Source organism: Poecile atricapillus, chromosome 10, assembly GCF_030490865.1.
Source record: "Poecile atricapillus isolate bPoeAtr1 chromosome 10, bPoeAtr1.hap1, whole genome shotgun sequence".
In the NCBI taxonomy this organism is placed as follows: Eukaryota; Metazoa; Chordata; class Aves; order Passeriformes; family Paridae; genus Poecile; species Poecile atricapillus.
The window spans coordinates 19,860,102-19,877,203 of record NC_081258.1 but is presented as its reverse complement, the minus strand read 5'-3'; the positions used below and the strand labels follow the sequence as shown (position 1 = coordinate 19,877,203).

At 55.5% G+C, this 17,102-nt stretch overlaps 1 protein-coding gene across 1 annotated transcript in view; it reads right to left on the bottom strand.

The window, feature by feature from the left end:
- JPH3 (junctophilin 3) overlaps positions 1–17,102 on the bottom strand; it is a 46,476-nt gene that overhangs the window by 8,137 nt on the left and 21,237 nt on the right. The window contains exons 3-4 of the mRNA XM_058845618.1: positions 6,775–6,899; positions 1,989–2,908 (exon numbers count right to left, since the gene is read on the bottom strand). Coding sequence (XP_058701601.1) covers positions 1,989–2,908; positions 6,775–6,899 — 1,045 coding nt within the window. The remainder of the gene's footprint in view (positions 1–1,988; positions 2,909–6,774; positions 6,900–17,102) is intronic.

Below are 17,102 nucleotides of genomic sequence, written 5' to 3'. Positions count from 1 at the left end.
CCATCTGTTCCACCCTCGGTTATGAATGTGAGAAAACTGAACATGCTGCTCCACAGCTCCAGCGCTTCCAAAGTAGGATGTGCATCCTAATGGCTTTTCCATGCTCTGCTCCGTGCAGGCTGGGCCCTTCCTCAGTGCCCAGGGCTCGCTGGGAATGGTCAGGAATGTGTTGGTGGCTGTTGGATGTGGAGGGAGGTTTATTGTGACAGCTCCGAGGTGGGAGCACATCTGACGGGCTGGGTGGGGAGAGAGCCCAGGGCTGCTTGTGCCAGCGATCTCCCCAAAACCACGTGGCTCTCAGCGAGGAGAAACTGTGCTTTCATCCCTCCTGTGGGCCCTGTGTCTCCCAGGCCGTGTTGTCAAAGGTGCTGGAACATCTGCGTGTCCCACAGCCTTCCCAGGGTTGGTGTCTGTGCAATTACTGCTGCTGCTCTTCCCCTCCGGGAGCCTGTCAGGCTCCTAATGCTGCCTGTCATGTCTCCAGTGCTTCCCAGGCAGGCAAGGACAGCCTGCAGGGCTCTGTTTCTCCAGGCCTGCAGGATGTGGAGCCCCCGTGCTCAGCTCGGTGCTGGCTGGGAGCTGCCAAGGCTGAGCCCAGGGCTAGGCAGGCAGAGAGCTCCAGGGCTGCTGGGGGGGATTTATCAGCAGGGAAGCTGGGGCAGATCCATCCTTCCCACATCCCTGGCTGCTCTGGGGGGGATTTATCCACAGCCCCAGCAGGGAAGCTGGGGCAGATCCATCCTTCCCACATCCCTGGCTGCTCCCTCCTCTCCCTCCCCCTCGGCTCTGCTGGCAGGTGCTGGGGGAGCAGGGATGCTGCAGCCCTGGCAAATGTCACCACACCTCACACACCTCGATGCCTCTCGCCCGAATTTTCAGCCTGACTGACAAATTCATTTCAGTTTCATGACCAGGCACCATCCTGTGCTCCCCTGACAGGGAGATTTAGCTCCTTTCTGCTGAAATGTCACCTTCTGAGCGTGACAGCTACTCCATTTCTCCGGGGTAGGTCTGGGGCATCCTCATGGGACACCTCCAGCCCTGCCCTGTGTTTGGCACTGACTCAACAAGGGGCAGTTTGGGGCAGTTTGGGGCAATTTGGGGCAGTTTGGGGCAATTTGGGGCAGTTTGGGGCCGTTTGGGGCAGTGGTGGCTTCCCCAGTGCATCCAGCAGACCCCATCACCTCTCCTGTCAATGCCAAACCAGCAGGCACAGCAAGTGAGGAAGCTTCTAATGTGAAATCCAAGAATCCTCAAAAAACAAGACTGCTAAAACCCCTAAAACCCACCCAGCTCAGCCTTCTCCTGAGGAGGTTCACCATGTCCAGGTCCTCTCTGAGCTGGTGATGCCCAACCTCAGACCCCTCCTCCCCCAGCCCCCACAATTCATTAGCCCTCACCTCATTAGCGATGGTTAATGGCTCACCCTCCTTGACTTTAAACCCATTAATTCTGGTCAAGGAGAACAGATTATTCCCTTCCACTTTGTAGCAGCTTTTAAGATAGCTCTGTCTTCTCTCCTGGACATCTCCAGCCCTTCCCAGCAGCCACTTCATGCCCAAAGTGTCCTTTTCTCCCCCAAAATGAGGAGCCCAGGGTGGGATGTCTCACAAGGGACTGTCCTGGACCAGCAGGAAGCTCTGTGGCCATAGCCATAACCCAAGGAAGCATCACCAAAGCCTTGCCTGTTCCTTTTCCCACCAAATTCCCAGCAATAATGGATTTTTATTGCTGGCCTGGGGGCTGGGCTGCAAAACTCCAGCTTGCTGCTCACATCCTCCAGGGAACATCCTGCTGGTCCCTCCACGGTCTGCAGGGAACTCCCCACAGCAACGTCCAGCAGGATGGCAGGAGGGAGGAGAGGGGATTCAAGGCACAAACCGATGATAATTCACATTTTCCAAATTTCCCTCCCATCCTGCTCCATTCAGCCCCACGACAGCCCCAGGTTTCCCAGGCAGAATTCCACACACAATCCCTTCACTCACCGTACTGGATTTGAGCGCATCCCCACTGTCCTCTTCAGATTCTAGTGCAACAGGTAAAGATTTCTGTGGCGGGGAGAAGGTTAAGTCCCACCTCAGTAGCCGAGGTTCAGCTTTGTCCCCGAATCTCAGGTTTTCCAGTTTCTGCACCGTGGGCTCGGCAGAGGAAGCTGGCCTGAAATTCTCTTTGTTCTGGGACTTAGACCTCAGTCTCTGAACCCCAAAGCCCCGCTCTTCCCCGCGGTGCTCGTCAGCCACGCTCCTGCAGCCTCCCCCTTTGCTGTAGTGTCTTTTTTGGGTGTGAATCTCTTGCATATAAGAATCCATCCTCATGAGGGGCTTCATCTCCATCTCGTAATTGCTCATCTTCTCCTCGTCCAGCTCAAGCAGCTTGGAGCTCCCTGAGCTGTGGTTGTGGGACCTGTGGTGGGAAGTCCATGAAACCGTGGCTGGGGAATCTGTCCACCTCTCTCTCGGCTTGTGGTTGGAGGCCGAATGTTTGTGTCCCCCGCTCCGCCCTCTGTAGTCTTCGGGGACGGCGGTGGAGCCCAGCTGCCCGCTGCGCATCGTCCCGCTCCTGGCAGCGCGGCTCCCGCCCCCCTTCTCTTCGCTCCAGCTGTTGGGGCGCAGGTAATCCCCGCCGCGCCCCTCCAGCAACATCTGGATCTCACCACCCCTCTCTTCGTCCACCGAGACCTGCCTGGAGAAGTGGGCGCTCTTGTTCCTGCAGGAGGGGCCGAGGGGCGGCGTGGAGCAGGGGCTGGCAGGGAAGCTCTGCAGCGGGCTGTCGTCGGGGGTCAGGTCGGACGGGGTGGTCCCTTTGCGGTACAGCTCGGGGCTCTCTTGCTGCAGGGGTGTCCCGGTGGAGAGGACCTCGATGTCATCGCTCGAGTTCTGCCGCTTCGGCCGCTGGCATTCCAGCCCTTTGGGGGCGGCGGTGGGGAGGAGAGAAGGGAGACAGGAAGGCAGCGGGGTTATTTCTGGTTCCTGGATGCCCCGCGGGATTTTCGCGGCACGGGACGGGGAGCAGAGGGTTGGGAGCAGCGGGGTGGGATTGGGGCGGCAGCCTCAGAGCTGCTGGCAGCACTGGTGTGACACCAAACCTGCCCTGAGCCCTGGCCTGCAGAGCCACAGCCAGCACGGGAATGCTTTTCCAACCCCAGAGATGTGGAGAAGCCACCAGCGGTGCACAGCTGCTAGGAGGAGGTTTGATGGTTTTTTGGGAACCAGCTGACCATAATTCCTATCAGTTCCCAGTCTGGAAGCATGGGAAGGGAAATCTGCGATGTGGCTGGTGGCACACCCTTGTGCTCTGTGTTTGTGTGTGCTGGGTGTCACTGGGATCACCCTGGATGCCATTGGGATCACCCTGGGTGTGCTGGAATCACCCTGGGTGTCACTGGGATCACCCTGGGTGTGCTGGGTGTCACTGGGATCACCCTGGATGCCATTGGGATCACCCTGGGTGTGCTGGGTGTCACTGGGATCACCCTGGATGCCATTGGGATCACCCTGGGTGTGCTGGGTGCCACTGGGATCACCCTGGGTGTCACTGGGATCACCCTGGATGCCACTGGGATCACCCTGGGTGTGCTGGGATCACCCTGGATGCCACTGGGATCACCCTGGGTGTCACTGGGATCACCCTGGGTGTGCTGGGATCACCCTGGATGCCACTGGGATCACCCTGGATGCCACTGGGATCACCCTGGGTGTCACTGGGATCACCCTGGCTTTGCTGGGATCACCCCACACCAACAGCCCTCACCCCCCTCCTGGATGGGAACCACCTCCATTTTCATCTGCCAGGTGCAGGAGTGAAACAGCCACATCTGTGCAGGTGTGCAAGAAAAACCCCACAAACCTTCTAATCCAAGAGCTTTCCTGCCCCACACAGCCCAGCAGGACATGGAGATTTCCCTGCTCAGCCCCCAGCACGGGACAGAAGGACAGGGGTCCCGTTCTCTCCCCATCCTCCTCATCCCACTGGAGGCTCCTCATTCCTTAACTCAGAGAATTCCCAGACAGTGGCACCCTGGGGAGGGGCACTTCAGGAGGGGCTGAATGTCTTCTGCTGCTGGAGGAACACGGAACAAAAGCCTCCAACGTGTTCATCACTGATGAAACACCAAATGATTCCAAGCGAGTTAATAGCGGTTAATTCTCCTTTTCCCCTCTCCACTCGTTCCCAGCTAAAGCCATGCTAAATTAGGTGAATAATTTGATAAATATATGAAGTGCCTAATGCCCCTGAAATGCATCTAATTGCGATTGCTATGGCGAGACAAGAAACGAGAAAAGGGAGAGCTCGATTTTCGTGCCATCGTTTAAACAGAAACGCTCGGGAGCGCCCGCTTGGGTCTCTCCACCTCTGCTGAGGAATCTTCTCCCTGGAGTCTTTCTGGGGAGCTGCTGGGATGTGCCTTCACCCCTGACAGGGTTGGGGTGTACACAGGGAATGCTGGAGTCCCCATCGGAGCACCGGCAGGGAGGGAAATCGTAACAAAGCTGCTTGGAAATCCACCCAAGCAATTGCTGGGAAATGGTCTCCTAATGACTCAAGTTTTTGGGACAATACTCACAGAGTCCAGTCTTCATTTTATTCCCTGTTTGTATGTGGGAGACTGAATCTCCTGGGATTTATCCAGAGCCCCTGAGCAATCCTGGTATTGGTGGGAAGAGAAGGAGGAAGGTGGAGCTCACCCTTCTGTTTTCCTGCACAATATCTGTCTTTGGGATAAAAATCAAATTTTTTTGGGGCTGTTTTCCAGTCATTCCTGTCCCAGCCACATTCCAAGATCCCAAATGGGGAGCTGAGGCACAGAGGGAATAAATGATTTCATGTGAGAAAGCTGGAAAGCCACCCGTGGGAACAGGCTCACCCAAGGTCTGGCTTGTCCCTGGTTTTTGGGCTTTATCTTCCCCTGTTCAGGGATTTTGCTGGAGTTCCAGGGGTTTGCAAGCTTCCCACCAGCTCCAAGGCCTCCAGAGCTGATCTCCAGCCCCACAGCCAGCCACAGGACCCCACAGAGGGGACAAGAAACCCCAGCGATGCTCCCCCACAGCCAGACCAGGGGAGATGTCACTGAATCCCCCTCATCCCAAATCTCCCCACCCCTGCACCGATCTGCAGGTGGCTCCGCCTTTCCATGGGATAATTCCCGGAGGGTTGGGGCTCTGGGAGGAGCAGGACTGGAGGTGCTGGGGGGATGCTGGGGCACAGCTGCCCCCCAGCCCTGGAGCCCGCGGGGATGGAGGCGTTTCCTTGCGCAGGAACTCCGCGGATGCACCGGGGCCGGCTTTCGGCACCCGAGGATGTGCAACAATTATCCAGAGCTAAAATTAGTCCTGGAGCACGTGATGTTCCTGGAAGAACGGTTGTGAGAGCGCGAAGGAGGATGCAGAGCACCAAATCTGGATTTCCAGCAGGATGGAGGCAGCTGAGCCCGGCCTCTGAGGCTTCAAAGCCAAACCTTTGCCGCCCTGAGGAGCCACATTTGGGGTTTGGGATTTGGGGTTTGGGATTTGGGATTTGGGATTTGAGATTTGGGATTTGGGATTTGGGATTTGGGAGCAGTGCCAAGCTCCGGCCTCTGGCTCTGGGGTGCTGCTGTCACTGGGGGGACTCAGTTCTCCAGCACCACCCCAGCCATGGGCTGTGTGTGGATGTGATCCTGCTGTGTCCAGGAATTGGGATGAGCGACCACGAAAGGCACCTGGATGGTGGGGATGGGAACCACGGGCCAGAGGGCGATGCAGGATACCAAACACAGATCATTTTGTTTTTCCCAGATCAAAACCTTTACCCTCCAGGAGCTGCAGCTGCCCAGGGATGCCCAGGGCTGATGCTGAGGTGGGCACGGAGCCCTCTGTGGTGTCCCACAGCACCCACAAACCCCTCCGAGGGGCCACCCAGCACCCCGGCACTCGCTGTGCCGGGTGGGTGGTACCCACACCCACCACCCTGCCAGGAACACATCCAGCACCAGCATCCCGTGGAAAGGGAGCACAGCCAGCAGCCAGGGGTGGGTGGCACTCAGCACCCACCGCAGCACGCCGTGGGTGGCACTGGGGACCTGCAGCACCCTGCGAGGGAGCGCAGCCAGCACCGGCTCCTCAACGGGGCTGCACCCACGGCTCTGAATGAGGGGAGAACATCCAGCACCCACAGGCCCAAAAAAGGGTGACAAATCCAGCACCCACAGTCCTGAACAACGGGGGCACATCCAGCACCCAAAATTCTGAATGAGGGTGACAAATCCAGCACCCACAGTCCTGTGGAAGAGTGACAAATCCAGCACCCAAAATTCTGAATAATGGGGGCACCCACGATCCTGTACAAGGGGGGCAGGCAGGAAGGAAGGAAACCACAAACAGTGACTGATTTGCACAGCTGAGGGAAGGGTCAGGTCCCACTGGGCCCAAACTTTCCAAGGAAATCAGGAACCACACAAGCCATGGGTGTAAGGCCAGTGCTGACCCCTGGGACCATCTGTGTTTGTATCCAGAGCTCTTGCTGGGCTCTTTCTGTGCAACCACCAAGGGCTAGGAACTAAAAAATTGCGGGAAAAGAGGGAATACTGGGAAAAAAGCGCTGAATAAGGTGGAATTGTTGGATATTGGCAGCCCTGTGCTAAATCCCCTAAAAGCCGGTGTTCCTTGGAGCTTTCCCACTCCAGGAGCTCCGGTGGGGATCAGGAGCTGCAGGCACAGGCTGAGCCTCCAGGCTGGGGGGTTTTGGGGGGTTTGGGGTCTGTGCAGGGCTCCGAGGGGCGGCTCCTGGACTGACCGTTCTCCCTGTGCTGGAAGGAAGGCGAGAACTCTTTGGCAGTGATCCTGGCGATCCGCGCTTCCTCCTGAGCTTTCTGTGCCGCCGTCACGGCCGCCTCCGCCTTGGCCCTGGAGTGAGAGGTCCTGCAAGGCAACACCAGACACCAGGACCCCGTTAGGCAGCCATGGAAAACCCCAAATTTCCCCCACAGATTCCTCCAAACCCCTTTGGCTGTGAGGGAGGAGCTGCCAGCAGAGCATGGGGCTGGTTGGGGAATGGGGGATTTTCCAACACCTTCATGAGCCGCTCCTCAGCCTGGAAATCACCCAGGAAATTCAGAACCAGGTGCAGGATTTGTTCCCTCAGCATCCCTCCATCCCATTTCCCACCCCATCCCATCTCCATGCACATCTCCCACGAGCCCCCAGGCTTGAATTTAAAGCTGATTTTTGTTTTTTGTTTTTTTGTTTTTTGTTTTTTTTATTTAACCAAACCCATTTGCTCTGGGGATGAAAAAAAAAAAACCAAAAAACCCCACCAAAAAACCCGGAACATTTGGAACATTTCCACGCCCACCCCCACGTTTTGCGTAAAATGCTGGATGTAAATAAATACTGGGAGCAGAGGTAGGAGCGGGGGGTTCGGCTCCGGTGCCGCCTCCACCATCCCTTCACACATTTTGATCAGGGCATTTCTTTCCCTCTGGATCAACAACTGTCCCCTGCACTCGCCCATGATTCCCCAAGGGCTTTTTTTGGATGGCATTTCATCCCATCACTCAGGATTTACAGCTTCTCTGAGAGCATCCTCCGGAGGTTGCTTTGCCCCTTTTTTCCCCCCTTATCCGAGCTATCCAGGCACTTTCAAAAATTCCTGCTCCCACCCCGGTGCAGGCAGGGTTATAAATAACTCCGCTGATTTCTTTTCCCTCCAAAATCAGGCCCTCCATCTCCTTTAATCATTTTTTTTTTCTGCCTCTCTCTGAATTCCCTCTAATTTCTCGACATCTGCGTGGAGAGGGAGTGCCATTTCTGACAGGCTCCTAAAAATGGAAAACAGGGCCAGGAATGTGCCTGCTTTGGTTGGAAGCGTCGCCAGGGCTGGGGAACAGGGTGTGAGTGTGGCTGTGCTGTCACCTGGGTTCCGCTCCTGACGCTCCTCCAGCCTCTTTGCTCTAATAAATGCTTTATTCCCAGCCCTTGGCTGCTTTGGAGTGGCCCTGGCTGCGAATCCGAGCTGTTTTCCGGAGTTATTGGAGGTGCTGGAGGGGCTGTGGTGATGCTGTGGTGATCCTGAGGGTTCTCCCTGATTGATGCACCCAAAAATTGGGTTTCAATGGGATTTTACACACCTGGAGTCCAGCGCTCTCCCTGCTCAGTGGGGTCAGAGGAGGGGACAAAGGTGTCCCAGCCATTCCCTGCCAGGTGTCCCAGCCCTGCTCTGTTAGGGATGCCCCAAACTGCTGGGAGAGGAGGTACAGATTGTTTTTCATGGAATCATGGAATGGTTTGGGTTGGAAATCCATTAAAATCCATCTCTTTCCAACCCCTGCCATGAGAAGCTTCCATTAGTCTGGGCTGGAATAACCTTGGACATTTCCAGGGATCCAGGGGCAGCCACAGCTTCTCTGGGCACCTGTGCCAGGGCCTGCCCACCCTCACAGATCTTGGGAATTTCTTCCCAATATCCCATCTAAATCCACCCTTTTTCAGCTTAAAGCCATTCCTGCTCCTCCTGTCCCTCCATGCCCTGTCAAAGTCCCCCTCCAGGTCTCTTTTCATCCTCATTTTTGGCACCAGCATGTCCTGTGGGAAAGGCTGGGGCATCAAAGCTGTGGATGAAACCATCGGAGCCACCAGGAGATTAAAATTCAGATTCTGCCTCTCTGAGCTCGTTAAACCTCTGCCATCTCCCAGGGCAGCTCCTCAGGGATGTGGATTTGAGGATCCTCCATCCATTTATCCCCGTGCCGTGCCCTGGCCTGGGAGCTGCCCGGGGCTGGGCTGGTCCCTGCCTCACTGCAGCCTTTTCCCAGGTCCCTGCTGGCCCCAGCCGAGGATTAACAACGTCTGTGAGCGCCTGGCCCTCGCTCAGCAGCCAGGATTACGCTCTGCTCCCGACACTCCTCCCTGGAGAGGCGGCTGGAGGCTCTCATCCCTCTCTGCCTGCCAGGGAAGGAGGCTGGAGCAGCAGCCCGTGCTGTTCCAGGGGGCTGGAGGCACACGAGGGTGGTGGCACAGCTGGAGGAGCCCCCACGGAGCCCCCACCCCAGCCCAGGGTTCTGGGATCACCCCAGATCCGCTCCTCTCTCAGCACTCAGCACCCCCCTGATGGAACCACGGGATCCTTGAGGGTGAAGAGCTCCAGGATCACCAAATCCAAGCTGTGCCCACCCTGTCCCCAGCCCGGAGCTCTGAGTGACACCTCCAGGAATTCCTGGGACACCTCCAGGGATGGGCACTGCAAACTTCCCTGGGCACTTCCAATTCCTGATCCCCCTTTCCATGGGGAAATTCCTGCTGCTGTCCAACCAAAATGGATTAAAATCACCATCCCTGGGGGATGGATGCATTTCCATCCCTGCAAAACTCACTCCCGAGACTTCTGGATCTGCTCAGGACTCCCAGGGTCGGCCCTGGAAGTGCAGGGAAATTCAAAAATGAAAACTTGGGGCTTTGGCTCAGAAAAGGTTAAAAATCAATCACATCAATGAAGCCACCTCTGATCCAAAACACACTCGGGGAGGGATGGAATGCACTGGATTCCCTGGAGCAGATGGAATGGCCTGGATTCCCCGGAGCAGATGGGATACACTGGATTCCCCGGAGCGCACGGAACGCCGCCGATTAATTGTTTGTAAAGCTCCCTGAGACGCTGGGAGGAGTGAAAAGCAGAATTATGGAGATCCATACGTTGCATAATAAAATCCATAAGTATTCCCAAATAAATGCCAGTAATCCAGTTAGTGCTCGCATGACTTTGTCACATCCTAAATTTACCAGCTGTCTCCTTTCTCCACGCCTGCTGCTCGTGGCGTGCGCTAAATCTTAATTCCCATTTAATTGCCTGGAGTTTGTTTCCCTGGAAAAGTGGGATTTTTTTCTCCCTGACACATGGACAGGGCCTGATCTCATCGCTCTGCTCCTCCTTCCCTAAGTGCCACCATAAATCTTTTCCTGGGATGGAGAGGCCAAACTGGAGACCACGGTGAAAATAAGGCTGGGGCCTTCCCGATAAAACAGAATTATGGGGTGGTTTGGGTTGGAAGGGACCTTAAAGATCATCCTGTTCCTGTGGGCTCATGATGGGATGGAGGGAAGAGTGATGCAAGAGGAGCTGTTTAATTCCTCCCACCTCTGAGCATCCCCAGCCTCCTCCTCCGGCTGGGATGGATCCAGGAACCCGGGCCTGGCCCGCGGCAGGGGTGGAATGGGATGGGCTTTAAGGTCCTTCCAACATAACAATTCCACAATTCCAGGACTTTAGTGCACTTCACTATCCAAGCTGAGCTGGGGGAGGGTGTTCAGGCAAAGATTGGGATTGGGAAGAGCCAGAGGGGGGAAAGCCGGGATGGTTTGTGGCTCCTGAGCCCCCGTTTTGGGTCTCAGGGCACAGAGTCCCTGCTGGGGCCAGGAATATTTTATTTATTAATTTTTTGCCAAGCTGACTCACTCTTCTCGGAGGATGAGCGGGCAAGTGGTCAAACTGGCAAGGGGAGCTGGCAGAAGGCAGGGAAAAAATCCCAACCAACCAAATTCCCAGGAATCTTTGCAGATCTCCTGTGATTTGGCCAGAGCTGACAGGGGAAGGGATAATACCTGGGCCTGCTTCCTAATGCCAAGTTTATCAGCTCCAGCTAATCTATAAGAAGCTGGAATCAACTGATTTTGCAAGGAAGAACTTGGCTTTTTAGGAATTCCAACAGTGACTCTGGGCTGGATTGGAGTGGGCAAGGAGTGGATCCAAAGGGTTCTGCTGCAAACCCAGTGCTGGGGGCTGGCTTAGCCAAAAAGGGGTGAAATCCTCAGGGATTCAGGAAGGAAGGAAGCAAAATTCAAACCAGGTGAGGCTTGAGAGGTGTTTTGGTTCCAGGAATGTTTTTGGCAGAGGAACAAGTGGGACAAAGAGCTTTAAAATTAGGCTGGAAATTAGAGCAAGTTTACAGAAGGCCAGAAAGGTTTCTGAGCTGTAAATGTGACACCTGGAATTGCCAGGATGGCACCTGGAGCCACGAGAAACCTGGATCACTGGTGAGTCTTTCTCCATCCATTTGAATCCCTCCAGGAGAGGGATTTGCCACCCTTATTCCTGTTTTTGCAGCGTTTTTGTACAGAAAGTACATTCCAATAAAAACCAAGCAGCCGACACTGAGCAAAGGGGTCAAAGGGAGAAATCCACATTACTGGGAACATTAAAAAGCATCCTATGGGTAAGATTTCTGGGAAAGAAGGTCTGTTTCCTGAAATTCACATGGCAGCTCTGGCTGTTCTTTTCCAAGCAAACTTCTCGTTTCCCTGAACCCAAAGCCTGGCTGAGGGAAGTATGAAATTCCTGTTTTATTGTTGGGATCATGTGCAGTGATGCTCAGCTCTCCTCCATCCCACACCCAGAGCTCTCCCATTGTCCCATCTCCAAAAGAAGGACCCCGTGGTCCCTTTTTTTTCATGGAAAACCTGGAAATTGGCATTTTTCCCGCAGGTTTCACTGGGAGTGGTGAGGATGGGGTTAAGCTGGCAGTGAGCTCATCCCTAATGAACAGCCTCAAGTTTTCCTAAGGGGCCAGATTGGCTCCATCTGATCCACTTTGTCTCCAGGTCAATACTTCATCAGGCAGCTTTGGGGCTGGTTTATTTTCCTCTTTAAATGCATCTTTCTCTTCTTATAGGAGGGAAGGTTTTCTCTCCCTCCATTACAGAGCTTCATGTATTTTTCAAATGGCAAAATTCAATTAAAACACACGCCAGCTGCAAGGAAATACTTCAGGAAAAATTCAGAGAGAGCATTTGCAGGGCGTTTTAAGACTCAGTCATCCAAACCCCGGGGTCAGGAAAGCCTTGGGATGCACCTTGTCCTGGGAAGGGATGGCTGGATGAAGGAGAAAAAGGAGATTTTTCAGTGCAGCCTCCCCATGTGGAAAACGCAGGCTGGCATGAGGCTGGGAAGGGATGGCTGGATGAGGCGAGGAAAAGGAGATTTCCAGTCCATCCTCCCCGGCGGGAATGCCCGGGCTGTGCGGGCTCCACGGGGCTGTTTTCCAGTCCCTCTGGAGCGGGATGCAGCCCTGGCTGCCCCCACCCAGGGGTGATGCCGCTCACCGAGCCCGGAGCCCTGGCAGGGGGGAGGATGCGGGATCGCTCCGGGAGAGGCGATTCCAGCTCCCAAATCCCTGCCAGAGCTGGGATCCATCGCCGCAACAACCCCGGGAGGCTCTGCCTGCTCCGGGCGGCCGGGAGGGGAGGCTTGGCTGGGCTTGGCGCTCTCCTAGATGGGACAAATTGGGACTGAATTATTAATAACCACTGCAGACTGTCTGGTTTCCACCTCTGCGGGAGCCTCTCTGATTTAGGGCACAGCTGCAGTGCCCATCCTGCATCCCTTTCCCATTCCAGGAGCTTGGCATCCCGCATCCAGCCCTCTCCAGAGGCTCGGGATGAGCGCAGCCCGGAGCCAGGCTCCGTCTAGACACGGCCCCGAGGGAACGGGGGGATGGCAGCAATTAACAACCTGCTTGTTATTTTCCCTATCTGGCGTTTATTGCCCCGATAAAACCCTCTCCTAATTCCAGCCTGGCTCTTCCCACAGCTCTCCCGGCTTCCCAGTTATTGCACCAGGCTCGCCGTGAGTGATTTGTGCAGGCAGCAGCACCGCGCTGGTCCTCAGGGGGTGGAATATTAGACACACCAATTAGCTGTCTGTGGAGAAATTCCCATTTACCTGCTCAGCGCAGGCATTTTTCCCAGCCCTCTCCCTCCCTCTGCTTTCCCCTCTGTTTCCCCCCTCTCCCCACCATGGCTGGAATTCTTAATTAAAGTGAAAAAAGCAGTTTAATGTGACCTCTGACATGACGTAATGCAGCCCCGAACGTCTGCTCGGGCTCTTTGCAGCCAGACACGGAGCAGGTGCTGTGCATAGCAAAGAGAGAGCCAGGCGTGCCAGCTCCAGATGGAGATTTTGGGATGGATCACCCCTGCCTGGGCTCTGAGGAGGAGCAGGAAAGCTCCCACCAGCGGGAGGGAAGGTTGGGAAAGGCTGGAATGGCACGGGATGGATGGGATGGTGATGGCACGCTCCGAAAATATGGCTCTGGAAATCTCATTTCAAGAGAATTAAGGAAAAATAAAGACTCAAACACTTTAATCCTAGGGGAAAAACCCCAAAAATATCCCCTCAATGTGTTTGTCGCTGCCCAAGAAAGCAAATTACAGGGAAGTGTGGAAAATGTTGTGGTCACAAGGCCAAATCCAAGTTTCCCTGTAGTTTTACAGCAGGAATTGTCACATTAAAGGAGGGAAATCATTCCCAAGGAGAGCCCCTGGACAGCTGGGACATGGAATGCTCGAGGTCTCCCAAATTCATGGGGATGGGGATGGAGCCAGTTCCTGTTTAGCTCATTGCTCCAGGCACCTGTGCCAGAGCCTTCCCTACCTTTATATTTCTGGAGTTACAAATGGGGAGCGAATTCACCGAGGAATCTTTTGCCATTTTACACTGAAATTCCATTTTGTAATCCAAGTAAAGGGAAAAAAACTTATCCCAGGCTGTGTCCTTGTGTCCCGTGCCTTGCCTTGGAGTTGCCAAAAGGCGTTTTGCTGGGGAACTGAATTCATAATTTGGAAAGGTGCAAAATCTCAGTGACTCAGGGGGCAGGGATGGGTGGCCACATCCCCAAAATTCTGGGAGAAACAGCTCAAACCACATCCCTGAGCTGGCTCATTCCCAGGGGAGAAAGATGAGAGCATCAAATGCCAGGATCATCTCCAGCTCACCTTATTCCCACCATCCCCAAAAGGATTTCTTTATTTTATCCCTGTTTATGCTCAACAAAAAATTCCAAGAAAATCCAACTCCATCGACTTTTAAAGGCTGGGCCAGGTGGAGCTGGTAGCCAGAGGCACCAGGATGCTCCCAGCATCTCCCTGCCCAAGGAATAAGCAGGGCCAGGCAGATTCCTGCATTTCCTTCCCTTCCTTTTGACTTTGTGCCCCCCAGCAAGGACAGAGCTGATGGGCTTTGCAGGGAGATGATGCCCTGGGTGTTATTTACAGCTGGCCAGAAAATCAACATCTGGAGAGGGAGCCTCATCCCTGGCCATCTGTCACTTGGAATGGAGCTCTGCTGAGGCAGGTGAGTGAAAACACCGGGATTTGCCTTGGGATGGGGTGGCTTTGAGGCCACTGTCCCACCTGAGGTTTGGTCTCTCTCCAGAGAAGTCACTTTGGCCTCAAAATGGGCAGAGCTGGGACAGGGAGTTGCTCCCAGGATGCAGCCAGGCTCCAAGAAATTCCCTCTCCCCAATCAGACATGGAGGAAAGAGCAAAGTCCAGCTCCAGGGATGGGTTTTCCTCTTTTCCTATAAACAGGAGAGAATTGCAGAGCTGCTCTGAGCATCGTTGCCTTCTGGGAAGGGCTGCAAAAGCTGTGGGAAGCCACTTGGAGCAGGATTTGGGAAGAACTCACTCAGGGAAGGGAAAGAAGTGAGAAGGGGGGGATGTTCCTGCTCTCCAGCTGGGGTGCTTTGGATAGGGCAGAATTCCATGATTTTGCTGGATAATTGTCATGTTCATCCTGGGAAATGCACACAACGGGAATGGGAAAGGCTGAATCCCCCTCTCCATCCCCTGCCTGCCCTCCCATCCCAAACATTCCCCTAAGCCCGGGCAGAACCAGCACATTCCAAACCCTTCCAGGCAGCCCTGGTGGGTTCAGGCAGGAGGGAGAGGGGCTGGAGGTGCCTCCAGGGTTCTGTCACCCCTTTGTGGGGCAAGTGGTGGCCCCAGACCCGATTACTGTGGGGAGAAAATAATAAATCCTCTCCATTGCCACAGCAACGAGCATCTCCTGCCTGCCTCAAACTTCAGAGCCCACTGAAGATGAGCCACTTCCCTCATCCCAGCTGCCTGCATGGGTTTTTGAGCCCCAAAATCAGCTGCACCCCTCAAAAATCCCAATTTTTCCTGAGGTTTCTCGAGCTGTCCCCGAGCTGCTGGGTCCCTGCTCATCCCAGCATCCCATGGATGCCCTGGATGGGATCTGCCCCTGGGGTCCCTGCCTGGTCCCCAAACCCTGGCGTGCCCCAGGCCAGCAGACAGCTCTGGCTTTGCAGGTCTGAGCTGCCTCCGAGGCAAAGCCCGTGAAAAATTCCACTCCAGCAGCCAACAGCACAACAGGGGAAGGGACTGGGAGCCCGGCCCTGCCAGGAGAGAATCTGGGCTTTTCATTATTTCTGCTTCAGCTCCGTGCTGGGGGATGAGAGACAGACCCGACAGGGACACAGCCGGGAATGGGGAGAGGCTCGACCCCAGCTCTGGAAAGGGATGGAAAGGGCTCCATCCCTGCCTCTCATCCCTGCCACCGCTGCCCTGCAGGGATCATCCCCAGCACTGAAAGGTTGGGAAGATCTGCCACAGCTCCTGGGAGGTCCCCAGGGATCTCCTGGTGTTGGCTGGGGACCAGCTGCCCTCCTGCCAGTGGGGACAGCCGCTGTGTCCAGCCTGGAGCCCATGGACCTGTTGCTTTTCCATAAGGGAATGTGATCCTCGCGGGGGGCAGCGTCATGGAGCCACCACGGGACACCTGCTGGCAGGGTGTCCACTGCCCCAGCCTGAGACCACACTGGGAAATCCAAACAGCCCCCAAATACCACCCCATGACCCCAGAGGGTGACACACAGGGACGGGATGGGGAGGATTTGGGATGTGGAGGCAGCGAGGGAATGAGCTTCAGCAAAGGGAAGGTGCCCACCATGGAAAAGGGAGTCGGAGATGGGATAAAATCCAAAAGTAGGTCCCACCGGATGCTGGGTGAGCACCAGACATGGCCATGGTGGGATTTTAGGGTGCTCAGCACCCTGAAGAATTGGGACTTTCTTAGTCACAACTTTAAAGGGATAATCGGTCGGATCCATGGGTTAAATCCCCCTGGGATTTTCAGGGGGGAAATTTGCTTAGCAGGGTCTACGGTCAAATCCTTTAATTTCCTGGATTAGGAAGTCAGGACAGCTTGCCATTTGTGCTGTGGGGAGGAGGTGACAGAAACCTCATTGCTTGGGGCTTTTCAAACCAACTGCAAGAGCATGGAGAGCCTGGAATACCCAGCACATTCCCAGCGCTCTTCCCAGCATCCCAAACTCGGGGGGAAGGAAAACCAGCAAGGAAAATACTCAATATTTTGGCTCAGCTCTGTGTTTTCCTCTTGGTTGTGCTCCTGGTATTAATTTTGCCTCTCCCTGGGGAGGAAAGGGTTTGGGGAGGGGCAATGATGGGGTGTTGGGTGTGCTGCTGAAGGGAAGAGGGTGGGAGCAACCAGGAAACCCAAAGATGGGAGTTGGGAGAAGGAAAAAAAGCATGGAGACCTCTCTCATGAGCTGGGAAAGCAGCAGAGAGCGTCCAACCCTTCCCCTTTGCTCTTCTCCACCCTCAAACTTTGGGATGCAGCATCCCTGGGACACGGCTGGGGGGTTTGGGGAGGTGGGACAGGGCAGGAGGGACTGCCAGCATCCCCCCTCCCCGCCCTGGGTCCCGGCTGTGGGACTGGGTATCCCAGCGGGATATCCCTGCACCTCTGGCAGGGTGAGGATGAGGATGGAGAGGGTGGTGCCAGGAGAGGGATGTCTCCTTCCCTGCCCAAATTCCCTGGGAAAAGCAGCGAGGCAGTTTCTGCTCGTTGAGCAGGAAAAGCAGCAGGAAGGAAAAGCAGGGGCCGGGTTTGTGGTGTTGTGTTTGTTGTATTTTGCTTTTCCCCCGCGTGTGATGAAGCAGCAGCAAGAGGCTTCATCACTTTGTGCTGGGCAGGCAGGAGGTTCCTGGGGGATCGACCGGGGCTCCAGGGGCTGGAATGGCCCCGCTCCCCTCCTGGGAAGCGCTGGATTAAAATCCAGGCGGATGATCCGCACTGCGGTGGGCTGCGGTGCGGTGCCCGGGAGGAGGAGGAGGAGGAGGAGGAGGAGGAGGAAGAGGAACAGGCAGCTTCCCCTTTCCCCCACGCTGCCCAGCGCTCCGGGACAGCCCCTTCCCATGGCAGCGGTGCCTGCCAGCAGTGAATCCCCTCCGTCCTCCCGTCCTGGCTGCCAATGCCACCCCTCCTGTCCCCTCTGCTGTCCCCGCACAGGTGAGCGCTGCTGGCACCGC